This window comes from Metopolophium dirhodum, chromosome 8, assembly GCF_019925205.1.
Source record: "Metopolophium dirhodum isolate CAU chromosome 8, ASM1992520v1, whole genome shotgun sequence".
In the NCBI taxonomy this organism is placed as follows: Eukaryota; Metazoa; Arthropoda; class Insecta; order Hemiptera; family Aphididae; genus Metopolophium; species Metopolophium dirhodum.
Window position 1 is genome coordinate 18,856,235 of NC_083567.1, and position 17,602 is coordinate 18,873,836.

At 29.3% G+C, this 17,602-nt stretch overlaps 2 protein-coding genes across 9 annotated transcripts in view; one reads left to right on the forward strand and one right to left on the reverse strand.

Annotated features, from left to right (window-relative positions):
- The window catches only part of LOC132950196 (tropomyosin Per a 7.0102), a 32,955-nt gene extending 23,106 nt beyond the window's left edge, over window positions 1–9,849 (reverse strand). For 7 of the 8 annotated variants that reach the window (XM_061021488.1, XM_061021483.1, XM_061021493.1 and 4 more), the window contains exons 1-2: window positions 9,694–9,849; window positions 9,149–9,410 (exon numbers count right to left, since the gene is read on the reverse strand). In XM_061021488.1, coding sequence (XP_060877471.1) covers window positions 9,149–9,388 — 240 coding nt within the window. In that variant the 5' untranslated portion in view covers window positions 9,389–9,410; window positions 9,694–9,849. Of the gene's footprint in view, window positions 1–548; window positions 1,350–9,148; window positions 9,411–9,693 lie in introns of those variants that run through there. The other variant, XM_061021482.1, reaches the window with a different exon arrangement.
- A 3,471-nt stretch (window positions 9,850–13,320) lies between these two features.
- Window positions 13,321–17,249, forward strand: LOC132949932 (uncharacterized). Its single transcript, XM_061021060.1, has 2 exons — window positions 13,321–13,467; window positions 16,762–17,249. Exons 1-2 carry the CDS (start codon window positions 13,358–13,360, stop codon window positions 17,165–17,167), a joined length of 516 nt encoding a protein of 171 aa, XP_060877043.1. The 5' UTR covers window positions 13,321–13,357; the 3' UTR covers window positions 17,168–17,249.
- The last annotated feature ends 353 nt before the right edge of the window (window positions 17,250–17,602 follow it).

A 17,602-nucleotide genomic window follows, 5' to 3' on the forward strand; every position in this document is an offset into this window, starting at 1 on the left:
CGCTGCGCGTAATAACAATATCGGAAAGAACGCGAAGGTTGACGGCGCGACGACACCAGCTGGCGGTGGCCGAACGAACAGTCAGTCCCCCGGAATGCGGTGTGGGATCTGCTCCGCCATCGCCGCCGCCACAGCAGCAGTTGGGATAGTTGGCACCGCGCCTTACGGTTTAATTATACGTTTAAATAATTGTCGGCCGAACCAGTGGTCGTTAAAGGTCGAAAACTATAATGCCGTGTAGCACCGAAAAATGGAATCGAAAATCGAACCACGGAAGGCGAATCCTCCGCCGCGGTCACGGCGCCACGAGTACGACGGCCGCGAGAGTGGGAGGGTGCTCTGGTGAGGTCGGTCGGGGAGAAGGGAATCGGACGGACGGAATAAACGGCTGAAACGTTGAGAACCCGCGGTGGTTCCACGTCGGCGATGCGGGGAGATGGTCCGTCGACGGCGGCGGCGGTCGGCGGTCGACGGGCAGTCAGCTGCTACAAATAGAGTCGGCCGCCGCCGCCGCCGCTGCCACCGCGGTCACACCGCCACCGACTTACCCGTCGCAGTTGCGGCTTGAGCACGTTGTGCAGTTCGTTCCTGATGATGCTGAACTTCATGCCCGTTTCCGTGCTGAACACGGAACTGGAAAGCGCTAGTCCGGGATAGTCGGGGCACCGACGTCGCTGCCGTCGCTTCTCCCGTTCGGCGACCACCTCGGCGCTCTCGCTGGGACACCGGAGCTTGGCCAGCAGTTCTGTGTCGTCGGCCACGCCGCTTCCTCCGGCAGTCGCTCCGCAGTCTTCCACTCCGTCACCGGATTCCCGTATCCGGCATTCCTGTTGCGGCTGTGGTCCAATCGGCAGCGGTAACCTCGGCGTCGACGGCTGTGGCTGTTCCGTTGCTGGCGGTCTCGGCGTCGGTGGAGTCTGTGGCCGTAGCAATCGGGGCGGCGGGGGCTGTGACAGTGGCATTCTGGGTGAAGGTAGCAGTCGGGGAGGTGGCGGCGGCGGCGGTTTGCAAGGGCCGGCGGTGGAGGCCGTGGCCGTTGAACCGGCCGCCGTTTCAGCGCCGACCACTACACGTTGCTGTTGGTCGGGCGACCACTGCGGCCGCCTAGGTGCCCGAGGGCCCCTGTGCGGACGCCTGTCGCCCGGCCGCCTATCGCGTCCACCGCGGATATCCATCCGTGTGGCCGTCCTTCGTCCACAACGTGGCGGTGGTGGCGTCGTCGTCAACGGGAACGGCTGTGGCAGCAGCAGCGCTCTCACACGGCCGACGGAGCGTCGTGTACAGTGAACGGCAGCAGTGAACGCGCAGGAAATGCACGCGCACGACGCCGCTGCGGTTCCGTGTCGTTTTGTTGGCTGGTATTCAGAAACGTAAAACGACGCACAAGACGGCGGGCGGGCGGTGCCACCGTCTGGCCCGCCGCGCGTGTTGATCTCACCGTCTTTCCCTCTCTCCCGAACGGCGCCGCCGCGAACGGTGTATAACGTAACCGTGTTAACTTGCTCTAGTCTCGCGTTAATTAAACGAATTAATAAAACGTCGTCGCGATTGATCGACCACCGTTGTACTGGTCGCAATTATTAATAATATTATTGTCATATCTTGAGCACTGTGGCCTTATACAATAAAAGTATGGTGTAAATCCATTATAAAGTGTGCAACAACGTAATAATTATAAAATTGTCATTATTTCGGGTTCTCAGATCGGATTCTCGGGTTACTATGTATCATAACTGGTAATGATATATTTTTAATAGACGGATCCGCTTACTTTGGTTACTGATGTTGACGTAGGTACACGAAACTGTGTCGTTGATCAATTAGAGAGAGAGAGAGAGAAACCGTAACCCGATCTATGCGCGTATAATTACTGGCAAACGATAGATTATTCGGCGAGCGTTTAATTATAATTATTGTTGGCAGGCTTCGATGACAGACGTTTGGTGGCCGAGATAGTAATATTAAATAATAAATATTATACTGCCGTATTGGCGTTAATCAAATAATAAGAATAGCTTTATAAATGTATAAAAATAAAAACATGACCATCGGTTGACGGTTTATCATTCGGTTGGAACTTGGAATTTCGACTTCGAAGTTGGAAACGGTCATAAACTATAATACTGTTATGCAGTGAACATAATATTGTTACGTTCATAAACTATTTTGATATTTTCATTTTTTATTTCGATTAGATTAAAGAAATGTGTGCACTAAAATTCTATAATTATATGAAGGTCAAACGCACAATGTCTTGATATTTCAACCGAATACAATCGCTTTTAGTACGAACCGTATAGGTACTATTAATAGTACCTATTCAATCAAGTTACAATGTTTTATTTTCATAAGAGTGCATTTTTGTAATATGTTGTATACAAAATACCTACCTGCATATTATGTGTGTATAATATTATACCTACAATATCGAGTTTATTATAAGTACATAGATATAATTATATTATTATTAATAGTTTGGAGTTTTGTTTAATGGACATTGATAAAAATATTCAACTAACAAAAAAAACAATTGACAAGTCACAAGTGAATACCCTGGAACTAACAATTTACTGTTCAAAGATTTTTATTCAAATGTGCACCTGTTGACCGTGTATATAGATTAAAGTACAAAAATGAAGAACATTTTTATAAGATCTACAAAAAAATAAAACTTAAATACTCCATCATAACTCATATATCGTTAATCGTTATGGCGCATTATTGTAAAATTAATATTATTATTGGCTTATAATAATGATTTTAGATTATAAAGTACCTATTTAAAAGTTATAATGGGAGTTTTCTCCTTGTCCCTGATCAGCGATCACTCATTATGAAGTCGTGTGGCTGTACGTCTGTACTACGTAACAATATATTATTATAAATTATTTATACACACAATATTATGCAGACTAAAAAATATAATACTACAATAATTAAATACTAGTATCCAACAACAGTCATTGTATATCCCGTATTGCCGTCATACGAGTAGTGTACTATAGTGTATGACGTATCAAAAACTGCGTCATTACATGATAATATGGGCGACTAAAATATTAATATAGCATGTCCTAGTGCAGTTGTATATAGTTTATACAGTTATACATTGTACATCCGTATGACCGTATATTGTATATGTAATATGTAAAGTGTATACGATGCACATAATATAACATTATATAAGCATAATATAGATTGTATCCCTATTTTATACTTAGCTCACTGCTCACTAAAATTTAAAATATGTATCATAGTTTAAATATTGTAAATTATTATCTCAAAAATATGATAAATAACTGTATTTATTTTATTATAGTATTTAGTATACAAATGAAAGAAATTACTATAAAGTGAATGGATAAATATTTTAGTTTTAAAAAATATCATAGTAAAAAAATAATTATATATTAATAAGTAAATAACAATTGGTTATTAATTATTACTTTTTACTTATTAGGTAGTTTTTGTCAATAATCATTATTATTAATAACTAACAACTATCTATAACGATAAGATTTGTGGCAGTTATAAACATATACGCTGAAAATTATCAAATATACACAAAAAAGGAGTAACGACTGACGAGAATTATATAAGTTGAGTAAACTCCGAAATCAAAATTGTCCACTGTCCACAAGTCACAGAAATACAACATATACCTATTTAAAATAGATACCTAATATTACTAATTAACCTAAATCTTTATGACATTATATATTAAACTTGGTTTGGCAACGTAAAGTGATAAAAAAATAATAATAAATGCAAAATATGATAGTAAATCGGTTTCCTAGTAGGTAATAACCAAAATTCTGCAATATGACAAACGAAAGTAACCTATTTAGTTATCTATACTCATTGTATAATAATTAAAAGTGAAGTACGAAAGTGTTATCGATTACAATTTATAGATTTATACATAAATACTTTATAATTTATGTTTTATAATATGTTTAGAGTGTATGATTAACTAATTTATTAAGCCTGGGCAATTAAGTGAACAATGTCTAACTAGTTAAAATAAGAATATTTAAAAAAATAATTCTTACTAGGTAATTATATATTTAAGTTACTTAACTACTAAAGTAAACTAAAGAGTTTATGCTGTTTATGAAATATAGTAATACTTAGTTAAATTATAATTTAGTGGATTAATATACCAACTCAATCACTTACTAAAAACAACTAAAATATTTTATACCTACCTTAAGTATAGTATATAAATAATAATTATATTAATTATAATAATTATAATAATTATAATAATAAATAATTATTTATTGCATTTTAATAATATTGAATTTTTTTCAAAATTGTTGACATATGTAATCTACCTATTTTTAAAATATTTCATTAAAAATTAATTGAATTATAACTTTTTGATTTTAAATTTTTCGATAATTTTATGGAAATTCTGTTGAATAGTGGAATGACTCAGTTACTATATAGGTAGTATATAAAATATAATTTATAAAAAAACGAACTAGTTAAGTTATAAGTTATCGACAAAAAATAAACACTTAACTTAACTTCTTACTGATATAAATTAAAATTAGGCATTATGTAAGTATGTAACAATTCATTAATTAATAAATAATTGTCAAATAGTAGGATACATATTTGAATATTTCTGCTGTCATCAGTGAGAAAAAAACATGAAATTATTACTACCGTTTTGACTAAGAACTACTCGGCTACTATAGCCGTATAGGCATTATAAAGAAAATTTTTGTTTTATATAGGTATTTTACGTAATAACCAAATATAATGAAAAACCAAACCAATAAAACCGTTTATAGAATTAATTATGTTTGTACTACAGAACGGCGAACGAGTTCTGTATATCAGCTATAATCTACATATTGTTTACATATTATGTAAACAATACAATTACTTTAATTGTACTTCAGTAATGTCTATTATCTATATTCAGTTCATGTTTAATAAGTATATATATGAATTATGAGCATATTTTAAAACTATTATTTTGTTATTATGATTTATAAACAAAAACTGAAGACCAATAAATAGTGGTTATAATTAGTACACAACTTAACGGTCAGGCTAGTAATATGTATTGCGTCTATGTAATAATCCAGGCGCCTACTAATCAAAATATGCATTTATTTCTATACCTATTTTTCGGAATGTTTTCTTTTCGTTAACAGAGTGTGCAAAAATATATATATATTATAAAATATTTCTGTAGTATGTAACAAGAACACATTGAAATATACAAAATTATATGTACGCACACTAATCAAGAAAAAATTATACGAATTTCAAGTTTTGATATCATGTAATGTACTAAAGTACCTATAATGTAAGTTATAATTAAGTTATAATGTGTTATATAATATGTAATATGTATGCTATAATACATAAATATATGAGTATCGATCCTTATTTAGCGAAGCTAGTAATATCAACACTGAAATAATAAGTAAAATACTAAAATATAATTTGTGACGTGTGCTACTATTATGAAAAAAAGGGTAAACATTTAATGCACTTGTATTTTTGCTTGTTCTTGTTTATTCGTATTTATTAACCTAAATAGTTTTTGAAAAATCTAATACCTTTTATGTAAAAAATAAGATAAATATAGATTATTTTAAAATTGAACAACTTGTAGTACTTACATATTTCAATATTTGGCAATACTCTATATTATATTCTTATTTCTTATATATTCTTATTCTTACATACATTTATTTTTATTTTTTTACATAATATTATTATGTATTACTTCGTGTATTTTCTACTTTTATTTTAAAATGCACGTTACTATATAGAAGTTAAATATTTAAAAAGGATAATATTAAAATAACTAATAAGTAATATGTTATATTTATTATATAAAATCTATTTACCTAATAAATAATAATATACCTATAGAATTATGGTTGTATCATAATATCATATTTATAATTCATATTATGAAACATAATAGAAAAATACTACAGTAATATTATTTAATATTTTTCAAATGGATTTTTTTATTTTAATTTATGAATACATACATCCACATACATAATATTAACTTAATATTTTAATATTCAATATAATATAATAGTCACAACTATACAGACAATGTCATACTCTATTTTATTTTATGTAGAGATTTCGCCAATGATCTATTATGGCCGAGTATTAGCTGCACATTTTATGCTGACACATGATAAACATTAACAATTCGACGAAGTTTGAGTAGAAATTATTCACATATTCAGGTAATGACGCAATATGTAAATAATAAATATAAAATATAGTACAATATAGGGACACCTTCATCGCATAATTTATGTGAGTCCCTTAATTCTGAAATGTTGATATATAGGTACTACGCACTACGCACGAATAGAAGAAAACAAAAGTTTAGTTATCAAACAAACATAAAATTATTATTACTAAATTATTAATTGTTATTAAAAATTTGAAAATGATATATCTAAATGTCCAATCATTTTAATTTCCTAACTACACATCCAAAAAACTATCTATTTTATATTTTTGATAGGTACTTTTTAGTTAATACCTACTAATATTAATGCTTAGATAATAAATGTTAAATGTGTAACTAATACTTAAATAAAACCCTCATCAGTCGTTACACTCTGCTCTCCTATGTAGAGTGTAAAATGTGGTGTGTTATTATTTTAAAAATATAAATGAAATAATCATTAAAAAAATTATTTTTTGCTGAGTTCAGTTGACCAAAATATTCTCAATATTTTGCTAAGAACGATCAAAGTTATATTCCCTTGTAATTTCCAATTATTTTTTTACACTTTTATAGTGATATTGTATTAGGGTTTTTTCGTCATTTTACCTATCTTAATAAGATAGTTTTCATCAAAATAAAAAGGATTACAAATAGTTTATCACAAAGCACTTAAGCATTCAACATTTATCAGACATTTTTAAAAATCTGATTATTGTTCGATAATAAATAATAATTTATTTTTTTTAAAAAAAAACATATTTTTGATAATTTTTAAACCGAATTAATTTTAAAAGTATTTGATAAATGTATGGTTTCGTAATTTGTGTAATGCGTTATGAAAAATATCTATTCGATCTATTTAATGACATTAATCAGTTTTTAAATTACAATAAATGAGAAATACATTTTCTATTACTATATTTTAATATCAATGATTGAACAAGAAACATAGTTTTTATATATAATATGTATTATTTTATAAATTATAGCTCCTTTTAATATCAACAATAATATCGTTACTTTACGGAGTATTGGGTTACATATTATACTGAGCCCGGAGACATCTGTTATGTATGCGAATCGCGCGTCGGTCCGTATTTGGCACAGTGTAACACAAATACCAGTTCTATTCTTGAACCACGCGGAGGGCCTCTAATTTTAGAATAGCCTAAGCCAACACTGGTCTTTGCACACTGCGCTAACAGCTTTTAAGACCAATAAGCCTCCTTTTTAATAATATTAGTTTTTATACAAATATTTTTTAGAATAATCAACATTTTTCGGGTAAAAATCTATTCTTACAACTAAATCCGTTAGTCGTATAATATTATCATTTACCTCTTAATGTAATACATTTTGTCCAGTTGCAGGATAAATATTTAAAAAATATACTTTGGCAGCTATCCAAATGTATTATTATAATAATCCCTGAAGATAGTATATAAATTACAGCCAGGGCGCAGGCACAAAATAGGATTTTTTTTTACTGATATCAAATTGTATTCCTACACGTATGGTGACATGGTGTATACCTACAGCTACCAAGTATTTATCTGACCGGAAATATTTATGACGCATATTGTACAATGAACGTGACTATTTGATATGTTATGTATATACCAACCTAATATTGCGTAATATTTCTGCAAACTAAAATCAAATTAATAATAAAAAGAAAGGTAGTGCGAATTGCACGAGAACTATATATTATCACAGAACCTGACGAAAAAACGTGACAAAACTTAGAAATCTGAGTATATGCACTGACGTAGGTACTGTCAATGTTAAATGTTAAAGAAAATGTAATTTAACTATTCTAGTATTCTACGTGGTTTTATTTGAATGATGTACCTATTATAAACATTATTTTTTTATTTGAAATTTGAAAATATAGATTTAACAAATTCTTGTTGGATACTAAATGTTAGATATTTACTTACAAATATGATGTGTTCTTAAAAGATAAACTACCTATAGGCTATTAAAATATTTCATTTTGTGTTTGTTTTTGTTTTTTGTGTGTCTAATGGATCAACTGGAAATATATTTTAATGGTTGTCTGCACCATTGATGACGGTATTCGATAAACCGCATACCTACAAACGATTTACAAATTTCATTGGTATGTGACAATAGAACCCAGAACCAGAATGTCGTTTAGTCGCTTTTTAGTCATTGTATATAATATTTTGTACACAGAGTATAGAATATGTTTTATGTAGGTATACATAATATTTTTCTTATTTTCACTAGACAGAATAGTTTTATAAAAATCCTATAATATGTACCATTTTATTAACATAATACACAATCCACTTAGTGAATAAATCCGTTTAATGTTGTAATAAATAATAATCATTGTGGTATAATGTTAAAACAAGTACCTATACAACTAGCACGTCTTTAAGTCATAATATTGTTATTATTATTAACTAGACAAACTGATGTCTTTGTGTTAAGGTCAGCATATTTTGAAAATTTTTAACAAACCGAGTTGTAAGAACTAAAATTTTATTTGAAATAATATATAATCAAGTAGGTTAATTTTGTATACGTGATTTTTCATTTTAGTTATAATAATAACTAATAGAAACTATTTTTCAAATTATACGAATTGCGAAGTGAAGAAAAACCATAAAGTTATTTGGCATAGTATTAAAATAACAAGCTATGCAAATTACAATATTTTATAATTATTCGATAATTATGTACTATGAAATAAGTGCCTTGTTTTGATAATTTGATTGTATGGCCTAAATTCCTTAATATAGTAAATATTTAAATTAAAGATAAAGTATACGAATAAAATCCAAACATTTAAATGTAGTCCTAAATTGCATGTATAGAAGTAAACTAGACTTTGATTTGAATAATAGTGATACATAGTAAGTGATACAATAATATTTAAAATATACTCACATTTTGCAAAGCCTTGTCCTTCTCTTCAAGTTTGGCACTAACTGTCATAAGCTGTTCCTGGGTTTGGTCGAGCTCATTTTCAATTGTTTGAATCTTTTTTTGTAAGGCTCTTGCCTCTTCTTCAGCCTTTTCGGCTCTTAAATTGGCATCACGAGCTTGTTGTTCGCATAATAAGGCCCTGTCCATGGCATTGTCCTTCTCCAGCTTCATCGCCTGCATTTTCTTCTTGATCGCGTCCATTTTTGAAGTTTTTTTTGAGCGACTGAAATTTCAAATTATTAATTAAACGTTCGATTATATTTTAAATTGTTTTTATGGGTATTTTATATAAATCAACTAAATAGGCACCTAGTAGAAGAATTTTTTATAGGTTTTTTATAATAGTTTTACTATTTTGACTTTATAAATTGTATTAATTATATTGATACAAATTATAAAGTTATTATAAACAATAGTCTTTCAAATTAAAAATACAAAAAAGCTAAGAAATTTTTCAAAGTTGATAAAAAAAACTCTAAAATGTATATAATAAAAAAAATTCTTACCTAGTCACAAAATATAATAATAATTACACAAAAACGATATTAACTTAACACCCGTAAGCACACGCGTTAGCACTGAACTTGCGTCGACTAGCAACCAGACATGTAGCAGTAGACCCCCGGTACGGTTTTGTGACAGAGTGGGGGAATAATGAAGACGATCAGCTTTCTTTTGGCCTCAACGAACAGTAGTGGGGAGAGGGACAGGCTTCTGTCTATTTTTGGGATGTCCTAAAATCTCACTCGGAGACACAAATTATTTATTACTCCAGACCTGGATGACATAATACCATATCCATATGGGTATGTATGACACACTTAAATAGAAAATTGCATCGCTCATGTCATACATAAATAACTAATGAATATTCACATTGATTAAAATAAATTACGTAATTTTTTATTAAATTTATATATTCTATCATTGTTGTTATGGTTTTGTTATTTATTCAGTTAATTGGTAGGTACCTATAAATGTGTTAAAAATGGAAGGTAGTACACAACATTATTATAAGTCACGTATATAGACAAGAATTTGTGGTTGAGGAAAAACAAAGAGCTAAGCAGATTTGTGTACGGTTAAGATTCTTCCCACTCTCGTGTATATTATTATAGTTATTACATGCAACGTTAGAAGCGATTCAAAACCACATTTACGTGGTTGCATTTTACGGGTTTTAATAATGTAGTTATTTAATCCAAAATAAAACGGGTACTTGAGGTCAATTGAGTTTATTCCTGATACACGATTAAACAGAAACAGAATCAATAAAATTAATTGTATATTAATCATGTTTGTTATAAATTATAATGTTATACATAAGTGGGTAGGTGGGTACCTAACTTTTACCTTATTTATACCTTACTTAGACACATTCTTAAGGCCGTAATTAGATATGTATTTGAAGGGTGGGTTCAAATATGTATTTATTTGTAATTTTAGTCAATACTGACGTTTGGTCAAAGATGTGACAAAAACAAAATTTATTATTTTTTTAATAGGGAGTATATTATAAGAATCATCCAGATATGTCCTTGATGGCTTGATTATACATTCATACAATATACTAGTTGGTATTTAGTATAATATTTTGGTATAGGTATGAGGTATCTATACGATTTAATGTATTGTAATATTCTAAACTTTTGACTGTTGTTTGTTGCAGTATTTAGAGTCATATAATTTCAAAATATTTCATAATTTATTGTATACAGCGTGAATGAATAGTGTATAATATATATATACCCGTATAGGTATAATATTGAAGTAATGCGTTATAAATCATTCCATATAAGGCCATAAAATGCATGTATTACTAACAAAAACGACACGCGTGTAATATTGAATCCGTTTAAAAGTATTATTATTATTTTAAGTAGAAATATATAATTTATATCAGTAGACATGATCAGTATATAATAATTATGATTACTATTCGATTAATAGGTATGTATATAATATTATCTTGTTTTAATCGTCTACTGTTTAGTTTTCAAATATTGACAATGAAACTAATACAATTAAATATATCGCAACCCGCAATTTGCAATACATATCTTAAATGCTATTACCATTAGGTATATCATAATTTAATTTAAGCCATGATATTTTATTGTTAAAAATAGCATGTTACAGACAATGGCTGTATGCAACTAAAATTATTAATATTTGATGTAGGTACCTAACAAGTAACAAATTATGTATTTATGTATCATAAATAATAATATTATTAAGTATTGACGTATTGTGATATTATAATTTGTAATGCAAATAATGTAATAGTATTTTACCTAGGTACCTACAATACGTACAAAGCATATTAATCAGTAAAGTGGATGTTTACATAACAATAATACAATTAACAACTAAACACATTGCAGTTCTGAAATTTGGTCAAACATTAATTATTTAAGATTTTTAATAATTATAAGTTAAACTCACTCGTATACTTACTTATAACTGATTAGTTATATACTAATATAATAACTATATAAGAGCAGTAAATAGTAATATACAAATAATATTATAATATAGGTTCAAATAAAGAAGGGAATGTTTTTAATGGGTTTTATATTATTATGTGGACATATCATATTTTAAAGATTATTGACTTAAAAAGTAAACATTAGAACATAGCAGAGTAAAGCAATTAGGTACGGAATAGGCATTTAATATTATAGGTAACAAATAAATGTATTAATTAATATAAAATACAGAGGTATATCTAAGGGAAGATAAGATATTTAGGTAGGTAAATCGTATATTAAGTCCCTTTCTAGAAAAAATCACATTTGTTTATAAAAAAATAGTTATAATATGGATATAAAATTATTTTGAAAAAATTATAAATAAATAAAATGTATTTATTATTGTTTATAAAAAAAAAAAATGTGTTCTCCATAATATATATCAATATTTGTCCAAATGTTGTATACCTACCATTGGTAATGGTCCTAACAATCATATTTATCGAGGAGCCTACTCTGCAGATATAGGCTTAGATGGATATCAGCCATCAGAATTATGGACGTATAATATAATATTATGTACTATATAACTAGTGTACGGTGTATGTACTACGGACTAATATAAATAAAGTAAATAATAATAAGTATGTATTAAGAAGTTATAACTAATAAAATATAAAAACATGTAACGTGCCTCTACTATCTACCTGGATACCTATACCTAAACCTATCAATACAAATGTACAGATTTACTGTAAATTATTTAGTGGATAATTTGACGAATGTGACGGATCAAAATCAAATTACGGACGAGCAGTATTTGAGTTATTTAATTTTGTCTATACTAATTCATAACTACTAAGTACAAATTAGTAACTAGAATAAGGATAATATTAAGTCGATGATAATGGGTTTGGAAGATATTAGGGCTATGTTGACTACTGATTTGACTACTTTAAAAATTAATATTAATCTATCAACAACTATGAATTTATAATTATAATCTGTAAAAATGGTCAAAGTACAAAAAATAAACATTAGATCCAATATTACATTATTTAATATTTTTTGAAAACCATTTTTTATGACTTATACCTCAGTATCAATCGTTCGCATTTTGAATTAGGAGGTACACATACCTACACATTTTTTTTAATTATTTACTAAATAATTTACAATAAAACAAGAAGGGAAAGGGGTTCTTATTTGAAAAACAGAATTTTATGTGTCTACTGGACACTTCTTAAGTAGTAAAACCAATCTCAAGAACTTGTAAAATGTGTTCGTTAAGTATTTAAAAAAACCAAATCCAGAATTTGAATAAATTCATTATTAAATGAAAAATTGGACTGAGCATGCTTCGTGAATCATCCTCTGTATTTAATATTTATCTTATTTTTATTGTTATAAATTATTATAGGTGCTACCTGCAGGTCTGTGTATTAACTATGTAGGTAAATAGTAAATTGCTTTTCAATCGAATTATAAAATAATATATTCTAATAGGTAGGTACTTATTTGTAAAGTACCTATACGTACCAAAGAACAAAAGCAGCTGATGATGATTTTTTAGAAATTTCCATTAAATGGAAATCATTCATAACACCTAATAAAACATTTTGTGGAATTGATAAGCCAAGTAACACCTTGAAGGCTACTGTAAACGTGAGTCATCGCGTTGCCGGGTTTGATACCATAAATGGTTACGAAACTGCACATAATATTGTTGTCGGTTGCAGACAACTATCACCGGCCGGCGCATATGTTTATACCAAGATTTGGATTCTCATCTGGCAACTGGAGCGACAGGTACATAATTTACGGTCTTTTTGACGTACGACCTATATATTTATTGATGTTTTTTTCTTTACTATAAGTATAAAAAAAATACCATAAGAAGGTTATTTCATTACGTCTTATATATGTATTATGATGGCAAGTAGTGTAATTGTACCTAACACTGTAATGACTATTGAGTATTATGTATACATATATGATATAGGCATACCAGCAGACCAGCTGTTGACAGACAACAACAATTTATTTTTCGATGAAGACATTCAAGAAAACAATTTTTACAATTAATAATATTAATTGTCCAACTGTAAATAAAAAGTTAAATAATTAAATGTTGTTACTATATATATATATAGAGTATCTATAGATGCGAAACTAAGTTAGAATTTAAAGCAAGATTTTCTAACATGAAATTGAAATATTAAGAGTGAAATAATTAATTTTAGTTGGCTGTAAGTGTTGGTAGTTTTCTAATGGTATATGTTATTGTACAATTGTACATAAATAGGTTTTTTTTAGCAAAATAGGACAAAGGTTCAGAAATTGGAAATTTATAGTAGGCATGTTGGTATGATAGAGAATTGAGGAATTTGATAGGGATTATTTAAATTTAAAATCGTACTGTAGATAAAGCATAACATTGATTAAGCGGAGGCAAACCATTATCTTTTACGTCACTATAAAATGTAAGGGGTGCAACTGTGCAAGTACACTTTGCCTGTGCCTGAGGCCTGAGTAGTGAGTACACCAACTGTTTTATATAATGATACTTTTTGCAATTTAATTAGAAGTCGAAAATAGCACTAAAAGTATAAAATATTACGGTAAAGCTGTACGTACATTGTACTGGATATTAAATATAATATTATGGACAATGTACCTACTAACATTTTATAAAACAATTTTAGTTTTTAAATATAAAAATGTTCAATTAGATTTTGTATTGGACAACTTTTTTGGATTTTCTTTTGATGAAATTTGTATTTTTAATATCGTATTCGCGTGTTCCTATACTGTTTTTATTAGCAAATATAGGTAACCTAAAATACTATTTAGTAGATTGGACAGTATAGGAACACAAGAATATGCAATTAAAAAATCAAATTGCATTAAGAGGAAATCCTAAAAAAAAAAATGTCTTATACGAAATCTAAGGAGGAGGTATTAAACATTTATTAATATGACAAACACAGTGGCAAACACGAATTAACGTTTTTACATGAATATAAGATAAATAGGATAGATTTTTACAATAACTAAGGAACAAGTAAAAAACTATATAGTGAAATATAAAAGGCTTAAAAAATACCAAAAAAAGTATAAATATGTCATAACCACAGAGATATTTTTAAAGATGTAAATCACATTTAAAGTATAGGAATTAGGAGATAATCGAGTTTTGGGAGCATATATAAAATATATATTATAATAAGCGTTTGCCCGAATGAATGAACATATTTTGTGGGTCAATCTATTTTTAAATTTTATTTAAGTACCTACCTATATATATATAATTTATAATAAACGTTGGTAAGTTCATTTAAATATAAACGTTTGAATGCGCTTGATATAATGTATAATATTAGATGATGTTAATACTAAAAAGTGATTTAATATTAATTACCATGCTCACTTTAAATAATTTATTTATATTCAAATTCAAATTTTTAGAATTTTTAAGTTTTCTTAAAGACCATTTTTCTAATAGATACTCCGATTTGTTATGCCATATAAGGACTGTCCTTCGACAGTAAAAACTATTGTTTTTAATTGAAAACCATGATTCTTTACAGTAAATTGCAGATCATTTTTTTGAAAGTGAATCTAAATTTAAATTTGAATAAGTATATAATATTTTTTTTGAATTACTAAAATTTCGTACGAAGGATAATAGTTTATGATAATATAATATTATCTATGGCTAAGATATGTAAGCCGTGGGTAGTAGATAACGTAAATAGTTGATAATAGATAATGTTATCACAATGATTAAGAACAATTTCAAAATTAAAATATAAATTGTAAATTTAAAGAAATATAAAGTTGTCAACTGTATTTTGTTTTACATGAATATAAATTGAAAATTCAGTTTTTTTTTTTTGTACAATCCAATGTGACCTTGGCACTTGGCAGTATACATTTAGTTTATTCAAAATTAATTACAACTTCTCACTTACCAGGTAAGATCTTAATTCATGTCTCATGATCAAAAATCATTTATTTGTACCAGTAACTATAAATTAGGCAGGTGCCTTAGTTTATAGTTGAAAATAGATTTTATATTATTAGAATCCTTGGACAACCAAAATTGTGACTTATCACTTGATCACTTGTTGCCCGAGAGGTGGGAATTTTTTGGTCGTTTAAATGATTCAAATCATTTGAATCAGATTAGTCTAGTGATTCAGTCATTTCAGTTTTTTGGTCAGGCATCTAAAATTGTTCTTATCATTAGATGAATCTATTTTCTTTTGAATCAGTGACAGATTAATTAATTATGAAGCCAATAGTAAAACCAAGGTGGATTTAATGGATTTTATATCCACCTTGAGTAAAACCATATAGCATAGACCATATTATGAGAGTTGATTGTATGTTTGTAACTTATACACTCAAAAACTAATTTACTAATTTTATGAAAATTTAAAATTGTTTTTAGAAATGTCAGTATTTATATCATAAATTGTTAGTTCATAATATTTACTAGTATTCTGGTTAATGTCGGTATCAATAGTGTTACCATACTTACTAAAGACACAGAATTCTGTGCTAAAGATCCAAATTTCAATTTGGTTTCAGTCATTGATACTAATCCGTGTCTATAACAAAGGACAGTTTTATTAAAAATCGTCAAAAGATCTAAAGATCGATTTTACCAAATAATTTCTGAACATCTCGTTTATTTTGATTTGTTAAGTCACGGCCAGGTACTTGTTGGCTACTTTGCTGTTATCACATAAGTAGTTTTGTACTCTTGTATAAGCACAAAAGCTACAAAACTGTTAATACTGGTAACAATAATGTCCGATTGCTTGTGTCTTGTGGACTTTTCATAATGATTACCTATTTAATTAAACAAGTGTTCAATGTAGCTTGTTAATGCTATATTTTTATTATTTTTCATCTTAACTGTTAATTTATCTGTACATTTTAGTTGTAAATTTGTTATCACTTGTTTTATACAATTTATAATAAATCCAACAACCTTCCAACTAAAATTTATCAAAATCACAAATATATGATTTAAAAATATTTTAGTTTTACAAGCGTTACATTTTATTTTACTATTTTGTTTATCTATTATAGTATGACTGACAATTTAGAAAATGAAGAATCTACTGTATTGAAATTTGTCCAAGACTTTTTTAATAGCTATGATAAAAACCGTCATATACTCCACACATTGTTCCCAGAAGATGGTACATTTGTTGTGCTTGGCAACCGTATGGTAGGCCATTCATCAATTCAACAAGCTATGTTAACAATGGCTACAACAACTCATCAACTCTTCAGCATTGACATTAATAATCTCGACATGCAAATGCCAGAAAAAGTATCAATGTATCAAGTATTATGTGCAGGTGATGTCGAGTTTGGAAGTGATGCACAAATACACGGATTTACTGCTACTCTTTTAGTATATTTTCAGAGGCCCAATGTTTTGAATGTTGTATCGTTTGACGAACGATGTCAATGGCCTAAATTGTCCTAGTGTTTAAATTAATAAATGTATAAAATACCAAAAGGCACAAAAATGTTTTTTATTTCATAATATTACACGTTTACACTCTAAATGGCTATTTTGTTTTATGAAGAAAAAAAATGAATGATTGTAAATTTGTAAATGAAAAAAATGTTGAGCATAGAATAATGTATATATGTACAGACAATTAAATTTTTCCACTACCTACATATATTATAAATTATAAATTATAATTTATAATAATAAATGTTTGACTTCATATACAACAACAAAACATGTTTACTTTCTTATAAATATTGAGAGTATTTATTTACAAAACTTATAAAGTTATAAGCTTATATTAATTTTTCCATGAATATACCAATTATCTTAATTTGTGGACTGTGGTTGACACTCGGCGTCGGCGCCGAAAAGTGAGTCTTATGTTGACGACATTTAATGTGG

Coding starts and splice junctions, on each gene's coding strand:
- LOC132949932 (XM_061021060.1), top strand. CDS start 13,358: ATGGTTACGAAACTGCACATAATATTGTTGTCGGTTGCAGACAACTAT. Junction 13,468..16,761: donor TCTGGCAACTGGAGCGACAG/GTACATAATTTA, acceptor TATCTATTATAG/TATGACTGACAATTTAGAAA.